The sequence below is a fragment of the Pseudopodoces humilis genome, chromosome 2 (assembly GCF_049639895.1).
Source record: "Pseudopodoces humilis isolate 2021_Gansu_Grassland_sample_001 chromosome 2, ASM4963989v1, whole genome shotgun sequence".
NCBI lineage: Eukaryota > Metazoa > Chordata > Aves > Passeriformes > Paridae > Pseudopodoces > Pseudopodoces humilis.
Window position 1 is genome coordinate 73,074,548 of NC_142201.1, and position 15,922 is coordinate 73,090,469.

General features: G+C 39.7%; 1 protein-coding gene across 2 annotated transcripts in view; it reads right to left on the reverse strand.

Moving 5' to 3' along the window:
* Positions 1–15,922, reverse strand: part of ELMOD1 (ELMO domain containing 1) — a 42,586-nt gene that overhangs the window by 16,232 nt on the left and 10,432 nt on the right. The window contains exons 1-5 of one of the 2 annotated variants that reach the window (XM_088051383.1): positions 11,160–11,215; positions 4,892–5,014; positions 1,505–1,650; positions 1,327–1,355; positions 89–186 (exon numbers count right to left, since the gene is read on the reverse strand). In XM_088051383.1, coding sequence (XP_087907509.1) covers positions 89–186; positions 1,327–1,355; positions 1,505–1,649 — 272 coding nt within the window. In that variant the 5' untranslated portion in view covers position 1,650; positions 4,892–5,014; positions 11,160–11,215. Of the gene's footprint in view, positions 1–88; positions 187–1,326; positions 1,356–1,504; positions 1,651–4,891; positions 5,015–11,159; positions 11,255–15,922 lie in introns of those variants that run through there. The other variant, XM_088051381.1, reaches the window with a different exon arrangement.

The following is a 15,922-nucleotide window of genomic DNA, read 5'->3' on the forward strand; positions in this document are numbered from 1 at the left end:
ATAACTATGGAAAAGCAGTTCTCCATGGACCCAGGAACTGAGGAAATCAGTAATTCCCACTTGTTCTTTAAGGAAAATGTGAACTTACTGTGGATTTCTATCTGGATTAATCCTTTTCAGCTCCATGATGTCATCTATCGTTTTTTCAATAGCATCAGGGTGAACATTTACTGATGTTTGCAGCCGCTACAAAGAGGTTTCAGACACAGATTAATTCCTATAGAAGCTATTACTCAACAGAAATTAACAGTGATAAATTTTATATCCCAAAGCTTCTGCATTAAGAGCCCAGAAGACCCAACTCAACACATGTACATATCTTTCCAAACTTCAGCCTTACTGACTCATTTCAGAGCACTTGCCCTCTAAGAACGCGAGTACCTTGGCCCTTGTAGTCAGTTTATTGCATTTCTGTGGCAGCTGTCAGTGAAGATGATCAAAGGCCTCAGTGCAGATCAAGAAGCAGCTTCAGACCATCCACCTAATTACACAGTTATTTATAGCCTTCATTTGACATTCCCTCACACAACATGTTGCACTAACACCGCAAAACAGTCTTTCCTTTCTTTCGCACATAATTGCTATTTGTAGAAATGCCCCTGACGGTTCAGTACTCAAAAACCAACATGCCATCTGAAAACATAAGAGGCTGAAATTTCTTGTGCTTTGTCTCAAGACTGCACAAATATGCAAGCTTTTAAATAAGATTGTGACTTTCTGTTTGTGCTAGAAATACATTTGGAAGTACTATGCTGAACTAAGAGCTACATGACATCACTTTAGCTAATGCTGACGGGCAAGGTTTTCAACATCACTGACTCTTGTGACAGAAAATTTAAAGGCTGAAGGATGTTATTTAACATACCCACAACCACTGGTACAGTAAAAGGATGAAGTGAAAGAGGCATTTCTCAATCAATGTATTTAAAAGTAGAAGTGGGAACAAAGTTGGGAAAGTTGCTTTTGAGACAAAACCCTGACTTTTCTAAATTTACAAGCAACTGACTTAAGATTACAGATATTCTAAGATAATATGAGGAATCAAGCCAAGAACTCCCAAATTACAACACTTCACTCTCGTGAACTCCACCATGGCAATTGTTCCCTTGATTCCATCATTGCCACAGTGGGCCTGTCCTTGGAACACAGGATGCTGCCCAACTTTTCAAGATCAACGGCAATTGCAGACATAAGACCCTCTTCAGTGGAACATGTAAAGTCGTATCAAACCTTAAAGTGATTTTTTGGGGTGAGCAAACAGCAGACTGAACAAACCAACAGCACAGGACATAAGAGAAAAGGTGAATAATGAGATCTTTCACTCACCTTACTTTTTGAACCCTTCAGGGATGCCTCTGTAAGGGAAGTATTCAAAAGCATCATGTCAGACAAGCATGTTAACATTGGATCAATTTAATAACTTATTTCTAATAACAATGTCATACTATTTTTAACACATGCAGAAAGTTACAAAGGTATGCAGAACTAAGTATTTTGCAGTTACCTATTTTCATAGTTCTGGCAGCTCCAGGTTTGGTATTGTAACAGATCCTTTGCAATTCACATTGACCTGTTAGTTTCCTGACCACGAATTTCAGGCAGCGCCACAAACATTTGCAGTAGAAGTACAGGCATACCTGGACAAACATCCTGGCAAAAGAAGAAGTCTGAAAATAAGAGTCTGGAACAGAGTTTGTTTCAATATGCTCACCACCCAAACAGAAAGTACTTCCTCACCCCAAATTCCCATTGCCTAAGGGCACCTTCAGCGCAAAAGCAGCAATCACACTACAAACATTTATGCCAGTAAATGTTAAATCACGCTTTTTAGTATTAGCCAACAAAACAACCCACACACAAAGCACCACAACTAGAAGCAAAGAATAAGTAAACTACAGAGTTTTAAAACAGTACTTGTGGAAAACTCTTTGTCCTCTTAAGAGAAAAGGCTGTATAGTTCCTACCAATGCTTTGGGGAAACAGGACTACATGAGAAGGAAGTACAGCCCACCCTGATACAGTGGATGCTGAGAATCCAGGATGATACATCCTGGCTTAGTTTTGTCTCAGCAACCATCTGCTCCGAGCAGAGTGCTTGGTTATCCTGACAAACTTAACATCCTGACAGCATTCATGTCATGTCCCTAAGAAGGAAAATTAAGGTGATCAAAGCTTCTTGCCTTTCAGAAGAAAAGGTGTCCAAGAACCTGTCCTGAGGATTGCCAGTTCTTCCCAAGAGTAGCTGTTACACAGAACTGATGCTGCACAAATTCTCAAAGTACAGAACTGACAGTAAGCCAAGAAAGCCCTTATGTAGCTACTGAAAATAGTTTTGAGCCCCAGCAACAGAAGACAGACTTTAACAAACTGGATGTATTTCAGTGAAGATGGTAGGGTTGGACCACAAGCCCTGTGAAGAGAGGCTGGGAGACCTGGGCTTGTTCCCCTGACGTAAAGATTCAGGGGGATCTAACAGCAGCACTCAGTGCTTGTGGGAAGATCTTGAAGGAAACAGAGCTGGGGTCTTCACGGTCCTGCAGACTGTGCCAGTAGACTAGGGACAACAGCCCTAAGCTGAAACACAAGACAGTCAGCCTTGCAAGGAGAAGCTTTTTCCCCTCGAGGACAGTCAGGTAGTGGCACAGGTTGTGCAGAGGCTGTGCAGTCTCCTTCCTCAGTTCTTGAATCCTTGACTGGAAGAAGCCCTGAGCAACCCAGTCTGGCCTTGGTGCTAACCCTGCTGTGAGAGGGAGGTTGAACTGGAGACCTGCTATGGTCCCTCCCAGGCTCAGCTGGGATCCTACAAAAGCCTGAAAAAGGCTGCATACATGAGAAGCACTCTATTTTAAATTTGGTTTGCATTACAGTAAGAAACTTATTTGGAAATAATTTATCTTTCTTGTTTCTATGGCTATGGTGGCACAGATCCTGCCACATTATCCAACTATCTGTCAGCCTCCTCAGGTACACATGGATCCATACACAGTCCCTGGGTTCAGAAACACATCTCATAAAAGACAAATTGCAAAGGACTAGCAGTAAGAGCTTTGCAATTTGGGCATGGTCCTAAGCTACAGGTGGTTCTGCTAGAACAGGGGGATGGACTAGATGATGTCTACAATCTTCCAATCTCAACCTCTCTGTGATGATATTCTGTGATTATATTATTTGAAAACATCAATACAACTTTGACATGCTAGTTTGCCAGTAACTATTCACAAATAATTTGGTCCATTATGTTCTGTGTGTGTGCATATTCACCATTGGCCCATTATTTTCTGCTTTTGATGCTTACAAAGGACAGCTATTTCTTAGGAGACTCTATTATCCTTTTCAATAGACTGCAGTGATCATTTCAAAACACTGAATTCCAGATACTCAAATCAGTTATAAATATGCATATGTATGTATGTAAAGTTTGAAGAGCTCCATCACTTAGTAAAAACTTCCTGAAGGGCATGGTGTAGAAGGATGTTCAAGGAAGGGAAGATGAATTAACGCATGTTAATGTCCACACAGGAGTTTAATCTGCTTTATGTTGGCTTCAGCTTAATCATCTTTGAAGGGGGATTAAGCTATGGGAACTAAAGACATTTTATGTCTAAATGGAAAGCATCCCCACAAGTATTTAAAATGCTTTAAAAGCATATATTTTATCTTCAGACTTTTAGTTAATTCACTTAGTACTCCCAAATGCCTGCATGCAGGCAAACCTCCTTAGTTTTATTCAACAGGAAGCCTCTATTTTAGCTACAAATTGACACCTAAAGAATGAGGAATTAGTCCCATGACAGAACTAAGTTTTAGACAAGAAATAAGTTTCTGGTGTGACATCAAAGTATTTGGGTACTCCCTTATCCCTGACCCAAGACATGCCAGAACACAATACAGTGAAGAGTTCATTTGCTCCTCACAGCAGGGTATCACCTTCAGTATTAAGAACAACACCAGGTACCAGGGGGCAAGACCATCATCAGGCAAGCAGTCATTCTTTAAGTTTCCAACTGTTAGAAGTAGAATAATAGAATCAACACAGGATGATTTGGGCTGGAAGGGGCCTTAAAGATCATGTTCCAAACCTCCCTGTCATGGGCAGGGACACTTTCCTCTAGAGCAAGAAGAATTCAAATATAACCTATGGCTATCCCTTAGTTTCATCAGCATGACTCAGCTCTGTAGTCAGGCTAAAAGCATAGGAAAACATCAAACTGGAAGGTGGAGTATGGTAAAACAAGTCCTGAATTTTCATCATATATTTGTAGTAGAAATTAAGAGTTGCTTTCTTTTGGTGTGCTTTGTTTCCAAATGTTAGGTTTCTTTTAAAGCAAAAAAATACCAATATATGGAAGATTAAAGACTCACTTAACTTCATGTTAACAGTCCATGTAAGGTTTCCTTCTACTGAGCAATATAGCTCCTGTAAAAACCACATGGCCTTTAAGAAAGTTCATGCCTATAGTTACTTGCCTCCAATGCTGAAACGTGACAATCCATTTCATTAAAAAACGTTTTGTACTACATTGTGGATAATTGAATACTGTGTTGTAGATAAGCTTGGGGGACTTAGAGGAGGGAAGGTATCAGCTGCATTTGAATTACATATTTTTGCCTTAGGCTCAATGACAGATCTGAAAATTGAAGGAAAAACTCCAAATGGGATGGAGCTGTCACCACATAATTGCAACCACTTTCTCCAATAAAATTTTGCTTAGGCTGTGTAATCTTTGCACAAAGATTAATAAAAATGCACCTACTGAAAACAGGACGCTACAGCACACAAACACTGCCTCTGTGATTCACTAAAATATGCTTAGCAGCTATTACTAATAAACCAAACACACACTAATTTTGACTAGGTAGCTTATAGAAGAAAGTTAGCCTTTGTGGGTACCTTCAGTTTTCTACCACTCATCCATCTCAAGCTTACAACAGTTGAAACCTTCCATTTGTAACATGAAAAACATAAAAAGTATCACAAGCTGTTTACAAAAGGGAATTCTTGCTTGCAGAAATCCTGTAATAAAAGCACACTGGTGATTATGCAAGGCAAGTTTCAGGTTAGCTCCTATGCACTGTAGAACAAAATATAGTGTATCATGAACAGAAAACCCCTAAAAGCACCGCCAAATGCTTTGACTGTGGTACAGTGGCATTAATTTCTGGTTTGTTTTGGAGTTAAACTCTAAACCTCCTCTCCACTCAGTGTCTTCTGTGGGTTTTATTATTTTTCTTTGGTTTGTTATTCTTCTTTGTTTGTTTTGCAGGGTTTTTCCCCACCTGCTTGCCATTGCAGGTTTCTCAGCACAGAAAATAGTTTATATGGTCATGTACAATATTATTTCAGATCCTGAGGTGAGATCTAAGAACAGAAGTGTTACAGAAATGAAGGTGTTCCTCACACTCTACTCTTTTCTATTTCAATCCAAGTTCCTTTCTCCTCCTGTATTCCAAACAGCTGTATGGACCTGCATATTTGAGTTTATACATGTATTAACACAGTTCATATGAACATTTATTCAAGTAAAACAAAGAAAAAACCCTGCATAATAAGATGTCAAATCAACATTCAGTTCCCTTGCCAAGGATGCTGCATGACAAAATCAATCAAGCAAACAATCTCTATCAGCAATAATGGGGCTCAGAAGAGATTCTGGAGAGCCCTCTTCCATGACAAAGAAGACAAAGGAAGAGGTTTCTACAATAGCTGAGATCCTTGCAAGACAAGGAGAAATTTAGAGCCAAAGCCAGCACAAAGTTAGAGTACTGCTGCAGCAGAGACAGTGCTTCTATTTTCCACAGCATGTGCTGCTCTGCCTGGGGAAAGAAAGCACATGGCAGCAACCAGCAGAGAGTATGGAGCATGTTGTTTCGCATCCCAACACTGAAAAGGGAAGGACGTAAGTGATTTTCAACAAGGAGTTTCCAGGTTTGCCCTGGACTAGCCCAGCTGATGCTGGGACAGTGTGATGAAAATGGCAAATGCAATGGCTATTAGAATTTACATCTCTCTCCAACAGCAGTTTGACATCACATTTTCATGAAATCTGGCTTTTTATTTAAAGGTGACTGGCTCTAGGAGATAAGCACAGCCTTCTCCATGATAAACTATCAGAAGCAAAATTATGTGAAACTTTCCGAAGTTGCCTCATATTTCTGTGAAGCTCCTTCCTGTGTAGTCTGTTCACCTAGATAGCAAGATGTGTGTCTAATGCAACATGAAGTACTTCCTGAAGGGAAGTAGAAATTAATTACTGTGGAATATTTCTGAAATTAATAAAATAGAAGGTGCTTATTCCCTCCCTCAGTAATTTCAGAACCTTAGCATTTTCAGAGTTAGTAACAAACATAGGTACTCTGGGAAAAATGAAAAGCTCATTTAGATAATGCTAGTTATTGGACTTAAAACTGTGGGGAAAGCACGCAAACCCCAGAAAAAAAAAACAAAAAACCAATGAAAAACAAGCCAAAATGACCAGTCCTACCAGAAAACCCCAAACACAAAGCAAACACAAACCCCAAACCTAAACCAAAACAAAAAACCTCACCCCCCACAAGCCCACTAGTTTAAAAGAATGAAATAGAAGTCACTGAACATACTTACACATAATTTTCTTTCCTGTGTGTCCTCTTTTAGGTCCTATGGATACTGAAGATTTTTACACAACTATTTTTCCTAAAGGACGTACTCATCTCAGAAAAGAGTGCATTACACATCACTATTTCCTTTCTGAGAATTCTAATTACAGCTTGAGAAATCAAGGACACACTAGTCATGGCTGATAAGCTGTCCAAATGGAGGAGTAAGCAAGTGATACAGCCCGGTTAGGAGCTCAATAACTTGACTATCTTTGGTTTATGTGCATAATGTACAGTGCATACACAAGGTCAACCAAGAAGTCAGATACCAATCACCTTTTCTGCCATAGGCAGACCTGCTACTATCTCCTTTAAAACACAAGAAATTGCTTCATTCTGTGCCTTTGCAGACTTGACAACTGAAATACACCTTATCTCCCCATTTAGACATGGGAGCAACTCACTGTGGCAACTAGGGAAGACATGAGAATAGTTTTTAACAGCAGCTTTCTACACATTCACTGCTCTTGCTGTTTGCTGATTTGATTTTCATTTTATCTGGTGACTCCAGTACACTTAAAATCTGCTAGAGCTTACAGATTGTTTTGCAGTAGAGCAAGAGAGGATGTCAGATTTCTAGGATTTACTGAAAAAAATGTGTCTACTACAGTTGGTTCTCCAAGCTGTTATTATTTCAGATGTTTAAGATAAATTACAGTCTAAGTAGAAGCGTTGCTGACTGACTTCTCAGAACCCCTTTATAACAAAAAGAGAAAGCCCTGAAAGATTAAGTATTTAACCAAGAAACAGTTTTATTTTTTCATTAGTAATATTTCAGATGTCAGAAATAATTCATATCAGAGCAAGCTGAAAAAGACCAACTATTTTCATTTGGACATTGCCTTGAATTGGAAATATGAGCATAAGAGTCTAAATTTAGGGATTTAGGGTTACTCCAGCTACCGGACTGTTTAATAGACAGACTATTTCTCCAACCAAGTTGTGTGGGAGTGATAACCTACCAGAGGTGGGAAAGCCCTGCAGAGGGATCTGGACAGGCTGGATCAAAGGACCAGGGCTAATTGCATGAGGTTCAACAAGGCCAAGTGCTGGGTCTTGCACTGGGGTCACAACAACCCCGGGCAGTGCCACAGGCCGGGGGCAGTGACTGGAAAGCTGCCTGGTGGAAAAGGACCTGGGGGTGCTGGTGACAGCAGCTGAACATGATGCAGGGTGTGCCCAGGTGCCCAAGAAGGCCGATGGCACCCTGGCCTGGATCAGCAGTGGTGTGGCCAGCAGGAGCAGGGCAGTGACCGTCCCCCTGCACTCGGCACTGCTGAGGCCACACCTCAAATGCTGTGCTCAGTTCTGGGCCCCTCAGTGCAAGAAAGACATTGAGGGGCTGGAGCGTGTCCAGAGAAGGGCAGCGGAGCTGGGGAAGGCTCTGGGGCACAAGTGCTGTGAGGAGCAGCTGAGGGAGCTGGGGGTGTTTAGCCTGGAGAAAAGGAGCCCCAGGGGGAAATCCATCATTCTCTACAGCTGCCTGAAAGGAGGGTGCAGCAAGGTCGGGATCATTCTCTTCTCCCAACACAAGAGAAAATAGCTTCATTTTGTGCCAGGAAAGGTTTAGATTGGAAATAATTAAAAATTTCTTTATGAAAATAATTTTCAAGCATTGGAACAGGCTGCCCAGGGAGGTGGTGAAGTCCCTCTCCCTGGAGATATTCAAAGGAAACACAGGTGTGGCATTCAGGTGACATGGTTTAGTGGTACACTTGACTATGCTGAATTCTGTGATTCTCAAGAAATGGAATAGGTTTGTCAGGGAGGCTGCAGAATCTCCACCCTTAGGGGTGCCCAAAATGTGTCCGGATGCAGTCCTGAGCAACCTGCTATAGCTGACCCTGTTCTGAGCAATGCGATAGGACTTGATTTCCAGAGCTGTCTTTCAACCTCACTAAAAACTTACAACAAGCTGGATTTGAAATTCACTCTTCAAAGTCCTCCTTGGGTCTCCATCTGCTGCATGAAGTTGTTACAGCTAAAGTAACAGTCTAAGTCTCTACTTAGAAAGCAAAGTCAAGGTTATCATAGCTTCAGAGATGAAAGCCCTCTTCCTCTCAGTCTGTTTTATGGCCTTTTACACGTTGCTATCAACAAAATGACTTGCAGTTTGTGCAGACTTAAGTCACTGGTTTTAAACATAGACATAATCTACACCATCAGCATCAGCTATTCTGGTGTCTGTTCTACATTGTGCAGCAAGAAAAACACTGTGCCACTGAATCACTGCCATATTCAGCCCTGCTTTTGATCTTGACAAACAGTTAAGGTGCTGCAATTGGTGACAGACAAACATGGGAACACAATATAAATTAACTTATTTTCCAACTGATTTCCAAGATGGAAGGCTTAATATCCTTGTCTTGCACATATATGTCCCTGCAGTCCCACACTTCACTGCCTCATTCCCCATCACACAAACCTGCAACTGCAGGTTGCAACACATCAAGCAGAACTCATTATCCCCAGTACGTGCTTTTCTTGAAGGATTTTTGCTTCTTAATCTCTCTGGTTTTCTTCTATATAAACAAAATATGGGGAGGAGAGTACTCTTACCAGTTCATGTTGAGGGATTAACATAAGAAAATCCAGATGCTTGTAAGTAAATAGAAACAGCTTTCCTATTTCAACACTGTGTTCATATTTTTGGTGTTCTTCTCCCCATCCCCCCATCCAACTTTCTGTTCAGCATTTGTAATACTGGACTTCCATAACAAAGTCCTAGACTGTCCTGTTTAGATAGGCAACTGTTTTTCAGAAGATCTACCATGATCATTTAAGAGCATCTAGCACCTCTGAGACATTTCAAATATTTTAGAATTCACTGACTTCAAGAATAACATGAAGAGAAGTAGAAGGTAGCTTCTCCATGATAGCCTCAGGAACCCACATATTCAAAACACCACTCTTCCTGCAACATGGAAAAATCATCAAGGGGCCAGGAGAGCAAGGGTGAGCAAAGTAGGTAGTTTAACAGGAAGAGAGCTGGCAGCTTTAAAAGTTGTCAACAGTTCAGCTTCTCCATCAGGAGGGAGCAAAACTACCTTATGTTCAGAAAATATCAGACCATAACAGGGGCAAATGTAACACCCTCTGTGATCCTAGTCAGAGGCTCCCACCCTCTCACAGAATGGTAGAGCCCACTTTATGAAGGACTCATGAACCAAATCCCATATGGCATCAATTTGTGACCAATGGATCACAATGTGATCAATGTGATCAATTTGTCAGGCTGTTGAACATAGAGAAAAAACGTAAAAATTATAGAGGCAGGACTGTTGAGAAGGAAATATTTAGCAGGATTCCAGAACAAAGCTCTGACATGAGATGTTACAAAATGGTAAAGGGAAAAATCAGTGCAGGGATGTCAGTCAGGCTAGTTCTGAACTTTCAGGTCAGTGGACCAGTACAAACAGAATTGGTGGAAGACTTGGGATCACCCAAGACCTGGGCCACAGAGCTGCAAGGGTCAATTCTTTCCCTCCTGGCTGGTGCCTATCAGGTGTTGAGCACACTAATGTTTTAAATTAAGGCTCAATTCAGCCTTGGTTGTGTTTTGTGGATGTTAGCGAACAAATAGCTGCTTTATACTTTTGATCTGCCTATGTCCTGCTTACTTAGCCCTTTTACAGCTGGTTCAAGATACATGAGGAAGTTTGCCCAAACATTCCACAGAAATGCTCAAGCTATGTCTGTCTTGGCAGCAAAATCATTACAGATGATCAGCCTAGAGGTAATGATGCTGATATCCATAGTGTGTAAGATTCCTTGCTATAAACAGACTAAAAAGGGAGAAAAATATAGTGACAGATGCTCTATACAGAAGCATATGTTTTAGTCCTCTTGAAAAGGTTCCTCCCATACAGACAGAATACAATTTCGTTGGTTTATACACAAATTGAGCTCTTGAGCTGTATTAGTTTTGAGAAGTGCTCAACTCCCTCCACCAACTACAGAACAAATACAACATAGGCTTTCTGCACCTACATCTGTTGTCTGCAAGTCCCTCATTCTATACTTGGTTTATAGAGGAACAACTTCAAGTCATATGTAGGAGCAAGTAACTGACATTTCTCCTACAAACTGAGCATGATCAGCTTCAAAAACACTCACACATCTTCAGCAAGCATCTCTGCTTTCACAAACAACACGCCAAAACTCCAGACAGTGGACAAGAGCAGGAAGGAAAAAACACAATGTTTTTCAAGCACTGTTCTACATTACTGTTTCTTCTCTTTTCCCCTGACATATCAGGCACCACTGATTTGATACATCATTGCTCCAATCCCACAAGACAGTTTCCTCATTCTTTGCTTCTATAAAGAACTGCAAAAGAAAATTTAAATTAAAATAGCTTTAATTAGATAGTGAAATCTAGGTGAACAGAAAGCAGTCTAGTATGAACTTGTAGAGAAGTTTACACCTTCTGTAATACTTGTAACAGCTAAACCAGTTAGCTTACTGCAGCATAAAAGTAATTATAATTATTCAACCCTTTTGAGAAAATACAGAACAATTACCTCAGGAAGTGTTTCATGGTGATGGTTTGGTTTGTGCTGCTAGAGCCGTAATATATTGATCACTGATGACCTCTTCTTCACAGGTGATATTAGTGCTGTAGAAATAGAATTGAGACTTTTTTACATATAGAAAAAAAAGGGATACTTAAGTTTTTTCAAATTGCTCTTGAAACAAACATCTGTGGAAATACAAGTGAAATATATTAAGAAAAAAATCTCATGTCAATAAAAACAAAATGAAAAAATCATAATGTGTTCACACTTCAGCCTGAGCACATACTTTGACCAGACTATGCAACCCATGTCCTTTTTCAGAGAAGTAAAAATCTTGAATGAGAATACAGAAATAAGTGAGAAAGCTTGAATAAGTATCTAGACATTTTCAAATGCTTCTTGTGTTCTTCAAACACCTGTCTGGTTCACAGCAACTCCCAAGCAGTAGCTTCAAGAGACACTCAGTTCACTCTGCTGTTAGAAGTCCTCTCTTCACCATAATTTGCATAATACATATCATAGAATAATAAAATATGCTGAGCTAAAAGGGACTAACAAGGATCATTGGGTCCAACTCCTGGTCCTGTGCAGGACACCTCAAGAGTCATACCACGTGCCTGAGAGCATTGCCCAAACACTTCCTAAATTCAGAGTTCCTAAAATACAGCTGACCAGGCCTCTTGGTTCTGTGATCTTATGTCCTATAGTGAATGTTCATTGATTGCCAGATAGTTCCAGCAGAGGAGAACAGGAAGAATTAATGAAGAAACTTCATACATATAACCCTGCCTGTGTACTGCAGACTCTCCCCAGTCACCACCTCTTTACTTTAAGTTTCTAAAATTAAGTATTCATATACAAGTGATACTTGACTAAAAGATACAGAATTCTCAAATTACTGTATTTCATGTCCTGTAAAAGGCAGTAAAGCATTTTTACTTGCTGTCAGAAAATGGGACATTGCTACACAGGTCTGCTATCCAACTTAATCCAACACTTAAAGGGAACAAGATCATAGTTTCAAGTTCTGTACTGATACAAACCCCACACAAAAGCCTGACTGAAAGTTCTGTTGGTAAGAAATCATTTAAGAGCCTATTTTTCCTTAGCACTGCATGCTGAAAAGTACTGAAGGCCTTAAGAAATCGGACCTCTTTTTTTTAATAAATTTAGAAATCTAGAGAACTTCAAACCCATTTTCTTCTGCAGGACCTATCAACAATGATGGGATAAAAATCTCCTCGCCCTACCATGTTCTTATATTCTTTCATCTTTGTAACTTGCAGGTTTTATATTGTGCTATAGCCTGCTGACAGGAACAGAACAAACATTTAAGTTCAGAAAAATACAGCTATCTTGTTGGATTATATCACATACAGCTTGCTAAAAATATATAATCTCTGAACTGTGAAAGCTTCCTTCATTTATATTGTTTTTGACTGGCTGAATCATGTTCCTGTCCCCTGAATACAGCTGTAATTTGCGCTGGCTGCAGTGACACCTGCTTGCAAGGGCAGAGAGATGCTAACTCTGTTTCATTAATGAACACAAGAGGCAGGCTCCAAACACTTCTTGCTGCAGCTTTTGATAGGTCTACTATGGCAGTGAGCACAGGAGATAGGCAAAAACTGGAGGGGATGTAACCTGCTCTCCTTCTCCAGTCTAATAATTTTCTGTTTAAAAGATATAGTTTGTGAAAGATTCTCACAGCTGAGTCTCAGCATTTTAACATCAACTTGAACAAAGAAAGCTCCACCACAAAATTTGACCCATAAGGGCATCAGTGTAAGGAACACACCAGAAGTGCCAGAAGCTGTCAAATCAACCCCCTCTAAAAGTACATGCTAGTCTCAGCCTCTGAGGTCAGCTCCTTCTTGATTCTGACCGAGGTCTTTGCTGAAAATTATGCTGCTTTGTTATTACTGCTTTAAAGTGAAGTGAAATTCCACTTGCCTCAACTCCAGAAATGGTTCATACAATATGGCATGGTAAGAGCTTCAAGATATTATCTCTTCAAGAATAGTTGCCAGCTCCAGCCAGTTATAAATTATAAATCTATAAATCTGTTTTCAATGCTCGCTAAAAATCAGATTATCACTGCGGCAGTTCAGAGACCCTTGTCTTCTATGCAGAAAACTAAACTGAAAGGAAGACAGTTGATTGGACAAATAAAATTAAAAAAGAAAAATTAAGCAAGCATGACAGGTGGTTAAAAGTGCCTACTTTGGATCTCTTTAAAAACCCACATTTGAAATTACAAGAATAAATTTTCCTTGCTCTCTCCCTTTTAATTAAAATGTGTGTGGGGAAATCTACAGAAAGAAATTTTCCAGCTGAAGACCTGATGCCATAGAAGTCAATATGAAAGCCCTGCAGCGTGGAGAGAAAGAGTTCACCCTGCAAGATCAACAGTCAGCTCCCTACAGAACAGGCCTAGCTAATAACTGGGTCCATAGGAAGGCCATGGCCTCAAAAACAGTTTCCTCCACAGGGGCACAGGGCAACCAAATCCCACCTGACTATTAACAAGAAGGCTTTAAGATCTAGAGGCAAGACTTCCAGCCCAAACAAAAGTACAGGGAATCTATGCTGCTGTCTTGGTTCATAAGGTAAAAAGTTTAATTTTTGTGTATTGAAGACAGTCTTTCTAAATGCTGTCATCTGCGAAGTATAGAGATAGAAATCAACACTGTGCTCTGTGGTTCTTGCAACAATTCCCTTCTGTGAACACACACATACAGATGGCATTAATCTGTTTACATCCAGGATAAACTGAGAAGCTGAATCAGGTAAGAATTTACAGTCATATCTAAGCAAGTAGGACTGTAAGACTGCTGTAGGGCAGCATTCTATGTTTTCATATACCTCCATAAATGACCCTCTAGAAGAGTTCAGTAAAGATTTTCTGTGAAGAAAACAGTATTTAAACTCTTAAAAAATATTATTACCACAATTTACAGTTAAGTTCAACTATTAATAAACCTGTAGAGCCAGAAGACCTAATTTCTGCCAATCTCTTTTTATCTCAAAATGTAACAGATTTCTCATAAGTGAAACTTTATTTCCAGTGAAGCTGTTACAGCATCTCAGTGAACAGGAAGAACAGCCCTAGCTTAGCATGATATGTTCTATCTACAATTCAGAATTTACAAAAAAACTCATTTGCCATTAGGTGTGCTTAGAAAAAAAACCCAAACCAAACAAAGAAGACACATATTCATTTTTATTTAGGGAGAAGGACTTGACTTCCAGACTCCTGTTTTCTTTAGGAAAGACCTTCCTCAGCAAGCTGGATGTCTACAGATCGGGAAGGCTTTCAAAGTCCACTTGCAGGAAAGAAAGACACTTGAGAAAAAGATTTTCATCTACAAGTGATAATCTTGTTAATAAACGTTTATGAGTTTGCTGAAAGGGCACAACAATTATACAACTCAGTTGAGAAACTGACAGCAGTTATGGATTTGGAGAGACTGAAATACAAAATTCTGAAGACTTGACAGCAGAACACCCAGAACCAGCAGGTGTAGAGAAGCAGCCAGTTGGTCACAGCATCTGCCCACTGCTCAGAGACTGAGTTTGTGCTTTTACATGGTTTCACTCATGTGAACTTGTAGCTGTGGGGTTTTTTTTTGCAGCTTAAGAAAATGTTCCAGCTTCATGCTATACACATTTTCTCACTAAGGAACCTTCACGATACTTCTTTTCTTCTGTAGTCAGTTTTTCAGCTTTTCCTGATTTTAAGTCATGCAGCTGATATAAGTCTAAAGACAAATGGATTTGACTTTGTCAGCAATCTTCCATTAACTCCCTAGAAGTAGCTTGAACCTACAACTACAGGAGGCTTCTAGACTCAATGTTTGAAGTTTGCTCTTTGACATGAAGAGCCCCATTCATGTTCTAAGGCTCTACATGGAGAATGATGGGATGCCAATGAAGTTTGGGTTTCCCACACACTCACATTCTCAGCTTGCAGGATTTTATCCCATGCCACATCACTTCCACAAAGCAGCTTCCTACTCCCTCCAACAACACACCCACATACCCATTCATTGCCAATTGTTTCATCCAGTTTATTTTAAACTAGACAGCAGCTTCGCCTCCTAAACTAACCACAGCTTTTCTTGGAAGAGAAGCAATACTACTATAATCACATACAACAGCAAAACTATTGCAAGATCTGTCTCAAAATATAAATGAAGCTTTCCTTAAATAAATATCAACTATTTGAATTTCTTGTGAGTCTATGATCTTTTTAGTCATATAGCAAAACATGCATCAATCTGAAAGGTTAACAGTTGCTGGAGGCTTAAAGAAATCAAGAGTAAGCCTTAAACGTCACCTCTTTATCTAAAGCTCAGGGTTTGCTTTGTTTGTCTTCAATACAGCTGCAGATACAGCTTCAGGGAAAAGTTGTGTTATTTAATATAAATCACCCTACTTCTAGAATAAAGTATAAACCCAAGATAGTTCCCTTCACAATCTTTGTTTTGCAAACTAAGGGGTATTTGCAACCTGGTATACTGCAAACACTTTTAAATGTATATTCCAATTATAAAGAAAGAATAGGTGTGCTGAAGAAAACAAAAATCAGAAACATTAATGCGAGCAGGCTGGATATAATACTTTGTTTATATGGGTCATTAGATTACCAAAAAAAAAAAAACCAAACCCAAACCAAGTAATTTATTTTTAAGTTTAGTTGTTGCAGTTTAAAGTACATTTTAAAGTATGTTCTTATGAATGCCACCACCATGATGTTGATTTCAAAT